A 9,720-nucleotide genomic window follows, 5' to 3' on the forward strand; every position below is an offset into this window, starting at 1 on the left:
CTTATCTCATAATGCAAATGTGTTCGCGTGGATCTATTCAGACATGCCAGGAATCAGTCCTGCTGTTTCTTGTCATTCTCTCAACGTAGATCCAAACACAAAGCCTGTAAGGCAGAAGTAGAGAAGATTCGCTCTAGAGCGCAATCAAATTATTGCTGAAGAAATCGATCGATTGCTTGATGCAGGGTTCATTAGATAGGTCCAATACCCAGTTTGGCTCTCAAATGTCATTGTTGTGCAGAAAACGAATGGGAAATGGAGAGTATGTATTGATTTCACTAATCTGAACAAAGTTTGCCCAAAGGACAGCTTCCTGTTGCCAAAGATTGACTAGATGGTGGATGCCACTACTGGATATGAACGACTAACATTCCTGGATGGGCGCTCCAGCTATAATCAAATCCCTATGGACCCCATTGATGAAGAGAAAACTTATTTTGTCACCGAACGAGGAACTTATTGCTATAAGGTTATACCGTTCGGCCTAAAGAATGCTAGAACTACTTATCAAAGATTGATCAGCAAGATTTTCAAAAATCAAATGGGGAAGACTGTGGAAGCATACATTGATGACATGGTGGTAAAGAGTAAGAAGAAGGACGATCACCTGCAACACCTGCAAGACGTGTTTAGCGTGCTAAGGAAGCATGGAATGAGGCTTAATCCAACCAAGTGCTCATTTGGCGTGACCTCTGGCCAATTCTTGGGACACGTGGTCAACCAAAGAGGAATTGAAGCCAGCCCAACCCAAGCAGAAGCTCTGATTAGCAACGCAGAGCCAACAACGGTCAGAGAGGTGCAAGCACTCACAGGAAGAATAGCCATACTAAGTCAGTTCATTTCTAAATTGTCAGATCGCTGTAAGCCGTTCTTTGATACAATACAAGGCCATGGAAGGCAAGCATGGGGGAATGAGCAAAGACAGGCACTGACCAACTTGAAGGCGTATATGCAGAATCCTCCAATCTTATCTGCTCCTGAGCCAGGTAAAAAACTTTTTATATACCTCGGCCTGTCCAGTATTGCTACAAATGCCGTTTTGATTCGTTGTAAGGAAGGAAAACAGTTTCCGGTGTTCTACGTTAGCAAAACAATAGCCGAGCCAGAAGAAGGTATTCAAAAGCCGAACGAGTGATACTGGCATTGGTTAATGCCAAAAGGAAACTCAGGCATTATTTTGAGTCCCACCCTGTTGTCATTCTGACCACCTCCCTATAAGGACGATCCTACACAAGCCAGATCTGTCGGGAAGAATAACAAAGTGGGCCATAGAGTTGAGTTCATTTGAAATAACTTATGAACCCAGAACAGCCATCAAAGGTCAAGCTGTGGCTGATTTCTTACTGGAGTGTGATGTGGAAGAGCCGGAGGGAAGTCCTGCAGACTCTTCATGGAAGCTTTTCATTGATGGTTCTTTGAATCAGATGGGGGCAAGAATTGGGGTCAAGTTACAGACACCAGAAGGCACCACTTTGAGCCAAACAATCAGACTTGAGTTCAGGGCGACCAATAATGAGGCAGAATATGAAGCACTACTGGCTGGGTTGAAGCTGGCCAATGAGCTAAAGGTCAAAAGTTTAGTTGCTTTTAGCGATTCACAACTGATCGTTCGGCAAGTGACTGGGGAGTATGAAACCAACGATGAAACAATGGAGGCATACCGTTCAGCTGTTATGCGCGAGGCAGAGAGTTTTGATCAAGTTAAGTTTATACAGTTGCCAAGGGAGCGTAATGAGGATGCCAATCGGTTGGAATGCAGTGCGTCGAGTTCTGGGGAGACTCTGGCAAAGGTGGTTCTAGTTGGTGTGTTGTACCAGCCATCTATACTTGAGAAACCATCGAGGTCGGATCCTTGGCAAGTAAATGTCATACCATATGAGCCAAGCTGGATAGATCCAATTATGAGATACATACGGGATGGTGTTTTTCCTGAGCAGAGGGATGAAGTAAGGAAGATCAAATCGAATGCTGCGAAGTACACCATAGTACACAACCAGTTGTACAGGAGGTCTTACTTAGGGCCATACTTAAAATGTGTTACCCCCACGGAAGCTGCACAGATCTTGCGAACCATTCATGAGGGTGTCTGTGGCAATCACTCAGGGGGAAGATCTCTGGCGCATAAAGCAATGACGCAGGGGTATTTTTGGCCGAATATGTTAAGAGATGCAGAAGAATTCTCTAGAAGGTGCGATAAATGCCAAAGGTTCAGACCATTGATACACTAACCACCTGAAGACTTGCACGTAATGGCCACACCATGGCCTTTCGCGCAATGGGGGATGGATATGGTTAGCCCTCTGCCGACCGCAAGGTCATAGAACAAATACGTTCTGCTGGCTACAGATTGCTTTACCAAATAGGTGGAGGCAGATCTGTACCAAAGTGTGACCCAAACTCAAGTAAGACGCTTTATCTGGAGCAATATCATTTGTCGTTTTGGCGTTCCAAGGTCAATTGTTATGGATAATAGGACTAATCTCGATAGGAAGCAAGTGAGGGAATTACTGGAAGAGTACGGAATTAATCAGAAGTTGGCAGTAGTTAACCATCCACAGGCGAATGGTCAAGCTGAGATTACGAACAGAACAATCTTTGCCTGTATAAAAAAGAAGCTCGAAAATGAAAAAGGAAAATGGTTAGACGAGCTTCCGAACGTCTTGTGGGCTTACAGAACCCCGAGACGGCCTAACGGGGAGAGCCTATTCGCTTTGGTGTACGGTACCGAGGCAGTAATACCAGTCAAATACTTAGTCCCAACTGTCAGAAGCTTAGCCTGGAATCAAGAACAGAATGATAGCATGTTAAGGTTTAATCTTGATCTGCTGGAGGAGAAGAGAGATACAACGGCGATAAGGCTTGCATCTTATCAACAGACGCTTGTGAATAGCCATAACAAAAAGGTGAAGCATAGAGACTTTGCCCTCAGCGATCTGGTTCTGAAAAAGAAAGTGGGGATAGTCAAAAAAATGTTTTCACCATGGGAAGGTCCATACAGGGTTGCAGAAGCCATAGGAAAGAGGGCATAAGTTCTGAAAACCATGGCAAGAAGGCTGGTCAATAAACCATGGAATGCCACATCTCTGAAAAAGTACTTCTAGTAGAAGTTGAATTCTGCTCTGAACAACGTTCGTTATGATTTTCATATTTGCAAATGTACAAGATTCCTGAGATTTATGAAAGAAGTTTATTCTGCTAAAAAAAAAAAAAATCTTTTTAGATTAGCACTCTTCCTGCTTAGCCAAGTGGCAACTGGCACTATGAAGCCGAATGCTAAACACTTGCTAAAAAAAGCCAAGTGGCAAGGGCATTCAAGCCGAGCGCTAGGCACTTAGCAAAGTAAGTGGCAACTGGCACTACGAGCCAAACGCCAAACACTTACTAAAAAAAAAAAAGCTAAGTGGCAAGTGGCATTCAAGTCGAGCACCAGGCACTTAGCAAAGTAAGTGGCAACTGGCACTACAAGCCGAACGCCAAACATTTGCTAAAAAGAAAAAGAAAAAAGAGAGAAAGCCAAGTGGCAAGTGGCATTCAAGCTGAGTGCCAGACACTTAGCAAAGTAAGTGGTAACTGGCATTACGAGCCGAACGCCAAACACTTGCTAAAAAAAAAAAAAAAAAGCCAAGTGGTAAGTGGCATTCGAGCCGAGCGCCAAGCACTTAGCAAAGTAAGTGGCAACTGGCACTACGAGCCGAACGCCAAACACTTGCTAAAAATAAAAAGAAAAAAGAGAGAAAGCCAAGTGGCAAGTGGCATTCAAGCCGAGCGCCAGGCACTTAGCAAAGTAAGTGGCAATTGGCACTACAAGCCGAACGCCAAACACTTGTGATAAATGATAAATGATAATTCAAAAGCACCATGAGACAAGCACTATGAAATAAGAATTAGACAAAAATATTTCATTCTATTAAACTCATGTTCATCAAACATTTACAAGGATGGTTCTGGTGGAATAAATACAGTATACAAAAGAAGATAATGCATCTGTAGGTAATTATTCAGCCCTATCTACACCTTCGGTCTCCTGACCGTGCTCGGAGTTCCCTTCACCTTCATTGGCTGTACTCTCCCCTCGGGGGGGAGAGTCAAGTTGAATGATTGTTCCGTACGGTTGGGTTCCACCCTCAGCAGTAGGTGCAGGAGGAACCATGGTGGAAAGAGGGGGAACGTCCAGGGGTTGAGTAGCTGAGGGGATAGGAATAACTCCTGAGGAAGCAATCTCCTGGCATTCATCAAAAATATGTTCGGCAGGAATGGACTCCGGGTCAGTATAAACTCCTGAGAGATCAATCTCCAGTTCCTTGTTAATATCATCAGGATTGGCACTTGAACTGGTCTGACCCTCAACAGGAATGCGGTCACTGTAGCCCTCCCTGTACCCTTTAGCATATCTAAGGGCTCCGATCCTGGAGAAGTGACCATGCAGAGCCATCACTGCGCCATTAACTTTGCCAATGACGCCAAGCAAGGCATTGCGCTCATCCAGAGCCCTCTTCTCAAAAGCCATGCGCTCTGCCTGTTCGTCATGAAACAAGCGTTGAAGATTGTCTCTTTTAGCCTTGAGTGCTTCACGCTCGGTCTTCCAGATGCTTTTCTCGATCTGAAAGGCATCATTCTCATCCTGGAGGGAGTCCGCTTCTTTTTTCAAAGTGTCTCTCTCTTTTTCAGCATCATTGAGCTTCACCATCAGCTCAGCGTTCCTGGTACTTATAATTTTGTTCTCCTTGGTTGCCGAATCAAGCATAATTGCGGCCCTGCGTGCTTTAGCGGTGGATGACTCAACCTGCTTCTACATCGCCAGCATACTAAACAGGGTCTACAAAGCAATGCATGAATATTAATTGAGCTGAATGTATATTCAAAGTAATTAAGGTATGAAGATTCATTTAGTTCAACTAAAAGATAGATTTAAAATTACCTCCATAGCAGCTAACGGAAAACGGCTGAATATCTCTTTCTGAGACAGTGATTTGGCCACCTCGATGTCCTTGGGGGACCACATATTCCTGTAATAGGCCATAACGGTCGGACCTTCCTTGAACATGGTCTTGTTGGGTTTAACCACTGATCCATCTGCTCGGACGAACCGAGGGGTCCATGCAACCTCACCAGAGGGAGAGGCGGCGGCTATGTCGGACCCAGAGGGAGCGGTTGGTCTGATCGGTGGAGGTATAGGCACGCTCAGCCCAGAAGTTTGAATCCTCCTCATTAGATGAACGTCATTAGGACTGGACCCACCGTCAGGCAGTGGTCTTTTCCCACGCTCATTGTCCTAAACGGATACCGTGATGGCAGAGGAATTTCTGGCTTGAGTAGTGGCATTCGGGTTGGCTGGCGAGGCAGTCACAGTTGGAGAAGCAACCACTACGTTTGGAGTGGTGCTGACCACTACGTTCGGAGTGGTGTTGGAGGTAGTGGCAGATGAAGATGCCAAGGCTGAAGAAGAAGCAGCTGCAGAAGTAGCAACAACCTAGGGAGGATCTTTCTTCCTGCTGAAGGAAGGAATCCGAAGTTGACTCATAGTGGTGCCGAGGAATGAGATGTCGCTAAGATTGTCAGATGTAAGTTCGTTATTCTGCGGGATACCCAAAGAATTGCAAAGAAAGGAACAGAAGCGAGGGATGCAAGTTTCATAAGGGCAGTCTGTTTTATGGGTTTTGAATTTTTTATAAGAGGAAACAGAGCATTCGCTAAAGGCGTTCAGGATAGGGTAGTCCTTGGCAGCTGGAGTAAACCAAGCCCCCCGAACCCCAACAATGCCCTTCTTCCACCCTTTCTCAGACTTAAGTTTGTCCGTACAGATGGATCTTTTCCCGATAGGGTAAAAATAGTAATACATATCTTCCAACCTGATCTTGCTGACCTTGTAACAAAGGAGAAGATCAATTAAGTCAAGATCTAGGCCTCTGTCACGGTTCAGAAGCAGCAGAATGGATATAACCCTAAAAATATTGGGGTTAACTTAGAGAGGAGAAAGATTCAACCTATTGAATACATAACAGAAGAAAGGATGTAGAGGGAATCTAATAATGTTTAGGTGGTGAAGGAAAAACAAGGTTTCACTGGGAAGAAGGCCGGCACCAGTTTTGATATTTACACTTTTGGGGTATTCCCTAAGATGAATATTGGTAGGGAGTTGGAGTTTCATGCGAAGAACATCCAAATCTATGGGCATGATAAGAACGAATACGATCCCTAGGGGAAGTATGCAGGGATTTTAAGAAAAAGAAAGAAGCAAAACTAACCTTGAGAGGATTAAGAGCTGCAAAGAATGCTGCAAGGAAAACTAAGAGTGTATGACCTTTCACAGGATTCGCCGGAGAAGATTTGGTTTGCCGGAGAAGATTCGATTTACCTGGAGAGAACGGACTGTGGATTGATTGACAGTAAGATGTGTTATGTACGACAAGGAACGCTGTGGATGTGAAAGAGCGGTTTATAAAGGGAAAATGGTCATATTAACCGAGACGTCAGGAAGTTAAAGAGATTCAAATTTCAAAAACATTAATTCCGAGGCCGACCGCTCCACGCCCCACGTGATTGCCTTGAGCCGTCAAATCATCATTAGCTTAGTAAATAATCACACCCTAATTAATAAGGGAGTGATTATGGGGGCAGTTGAGGATACCAAAGGCGGCACGGGCTGGATTCAACCCACATGATGAACAATGGGTATGGTAATTGACCTGGGTCCGAACCAAGCTTTTATAAGATAGGCCCAATGTTGAAGAGTGAAGCTGAAGGCCCCTGAAGGTCATCAGGCCCATGATTGTAAAAGCCTGGAGGATGAGCCCAATGGAAGAAGTTAGTTAGGAATATTCTAGAAAACTAGAAACGGTCTATAAATAGACTAAAAATAGGGCGGAAAAGGGATCGAAAAATTCTTGAAGCGTAATGAAACTCTGTGAAAATAGGGAGAGAAAATTCTTGCATCTTCAGGTACTTTAGGGACTAGGGCAATATATGAGTTGTTAATTTTCTTCAGCAACTTCCTACTTAAGAAAAAAAATTTAATGCTATCAATAATACCCCTACCAACAATTAGCTAGACAATATGGTAGAAGTGTGCATTATAACCATCTGGGCCTGGTGATTTCTCCTTGTTTAGAGAAAAGAAGCATGTTTGAATTTCCTCCTCTATGGGAATAGAGACAAGCAGGGAATGCAAGTGCAATGGGATGGTTTTAGTGATTAGTGGTTGTAAGTGTGAAATCCCATGATAAGAGGGTGGATAAGAGCCCAATAAAGTCTTAAAAGGGGACACAATCTCATAATTAATAAGGTGTACATGGTCAATGGTAGTACCATTAGTTGATGTCAAACATGTGACCTTCCTCATGTTGCCTTAGAGTTGAATACCTAAAAAAAAAGGTTATGTTACTATCCCCATCCTTCAACCATCTGATCCTTGATTTTTGCATGATAAAATGCACCTCAGATAGAGTAAGTGCAGTGAGCTGCTGCATTAGAGCCTTCTCATGTAACTTAAGACTCACATCCATAGGATTAGAGTCCAGCAGCTATTGACATGAAAGCTTGTCTAGCCTAGTTGACCTCTACAAATGCCTATGAAATCTCCACCTTGCATCTTTGCTTAAGAATCCCTTTAAGGGTCTTCAATTTCTGCACCACCTGAAACATAGGTGTTCCTCTAATATAGGATGTCTAGATCGGCTTAACAGTAGGCATGAAATGAGGGCTAGATGCCCAAGCATTAAAATATTTGAAGGGTAATTTCCTCCTTGGGGTGGGTGGGCTAAGCCTAATAAGGATTGGGTTGTGGTTTGATAAACGGGGGGGGGGGGGGGGGGGGGGGGAAGAAAAATACAATTGGACATAGAGAAGGCCCTTGAGTACTCTTCATTAGTAAATGCTCTGTAAAGTTTTTTCACAATATTGGCATATCCCAAGCTTTGATTGTTCCAGGTGTAGTGAATACTTGTGTACCTCAGATCATCCAACTTAAAATCCATCACACAATCATTGAATTCAACAATAACACATGACTTTCTAAGAGAACCCCCAAAATTCTCATGGCAGTTAATGATTACATTAAAATCCCATAGGACAAGCTAAGGGGCATCACAAAATAGGTTTGAATGGTGCTTGATGGAGGACAATAAATCCCTTCTGTCAATATAGGTATCTCCACTATACACAAAAGAGATGAAACAATGCTGATTATCAGGGAGCATAGAGCAGTGAATAACTTGTCTAGTGGCTAACACCACTAAGATTTTAATCTTATTTGGATTCCACATAATCCAAATCTTACCAGGATATAGTGATCATAGTTGTGAACGATGGACCAATTAGGAGCTATAAACTTGTGACTAGATGCCATATTATCAAGGGAAACCCTAGTTTCCAACATAGCCGGAAGGTCCAACTTGTGGGACCTAATTATGTCTTGCAGCTCAAGCTGCTTTGGGAGGTTGTTTAAGCCTCTTATATACCAAGCAGCTAAACTAACCATTAAAGAGAGACTTAAGAGCTCCATTTAAATGCCTAATCCCTTTGAAGGGAAAGACATGCATATGCAACCCATTTATAGCCTTCTTCTTCTTACCAGTGCTTTTCTTTCCCTTTGAGATGCTTAAAAATGTCATGCTTAGAGATGAGGATGAGGAGGTGGTAAGCTGTTCAGAATCTTCATGGAAATGGTCAGTGGAACCGTGGGGATCATCCTCAACAAAAGGGCTGAACTTGTTTAGTAGTGCCAAAGGTTTAAAACCCTATCCTCTATCTGAGCTCTGAGGATCACATATCTTGAGCTTATTGTCCAGGTTAGCTCTTGCTATCTTTTTGGCTTGGATGAGAGGTAGGCTTTTGGATGGTGAGCTAGGATGTATCTTAACTGTGGGGGAGTGTGTTGGGCATTATGGGAAATCAACATAAGGGATAATTGCAGTGCCTGTGGAGGTGTTTGTAAAGGGTACAAGATCAAGGGGTTGTTTACTTATGATAGTGGAAAGTGTGATGGGTTGCAGGAGCACGATCCTTGTTGGTTCCAGAATGTTATGGGCTATGAGGAGATGTTCTTTTCCTTCTTAGGGCTACAACTTTCCATTCTATTGGGGCCTATGGGGATTGACCATGAGATGAGGATCCATTCTTCAGAGGATAAATGGATGAGGGGTGCCCAACCATCTTGCAGGAGGTACATAATTTAGGATGCCTTGATATTTAACATAAACCTTTACAGTGTTTCCATCTCCATTCATTAGAGGGAAAGACTTCAACAGTGATAAGTTCAAGTCAATATCGACATAAATCCTAGTAAATCTCAGTTTTTCCTTGCTCTCTGTGGCATAGTCAGCACGTAATGGGTGGCCAATTGCGCTTATTATATGGCTTAGCCCTTTGGCCATCCACAAACGCATTAAAACATTGAAATTTTTTACCCATACATGGATTAAGTGACTGCTCTTTTTCTCATTTGACTGGTTAGGGTGCCATCTCTGAAGGTTCAAAGGTTTCTTGGCAATGAAATGTGGCCCAGAAGCAAGGATGGATGCCATTGAATATTTATTTGCAAATTTGAAGTAGAAGAAGCCATTCCCATCCACGTAGACCTAGTGTAGGCCTTTTTTCTTCCATAACTTTACGGCTTCCTCGTGCACCATACTAAAAGCTAGCTTTCTATAAGCAAAGTAACCTACAAGCAAACTGGACTAAGAGGAGCACCCTTCAATCTCAACTTCCTTGGGAGGCTTAACA

General features: G+C 43.4%; 1 protein-coding gene across 1 annotated transcript; it reads left to right on the forward strand.

Annotated features, from left to right (window-relative positions):
* Positions 1-334: 334 nt before the first annotated feature.
* Positions 335-3,064, forward strand: LOC132305024 (uncharacterized). The gene is made up of 4 exons (XM_059802709.1): positions 335-1,112; positions 1,312-2,188; positions 2,453-2,936; positions 2,999-3,064. The coding sequence occupies exons 1-4, from the start codon at positions 335-337 to the stop codon at positions 3,062-3,064; spliced, it is 2,205 nt and encodes a 734-aa protein (XP_059658692.1).
* Positions 3,065-9,720: the final 6,656 nt, after the last annotated feature.

The sequence above is a fragment of the Cornus florida genome, unplaced genomic scaffold (assembly GCF_030987335.1).
Source record: "Cornus florida cultivar Cherokee Brave unplaced genomic scaffold, ASM3098733v1 CherokeeBrave_3.0.0_Hap2_Chr04, whole genome shotgun sequence".
NCBI classification, from domain to species: domain Eukaryota; kingdom Viridiplantae; phylum Streptophyta; class Magnoliopsida; order Cornales; family Cornaceae; genus Cornus; species Cornus florida.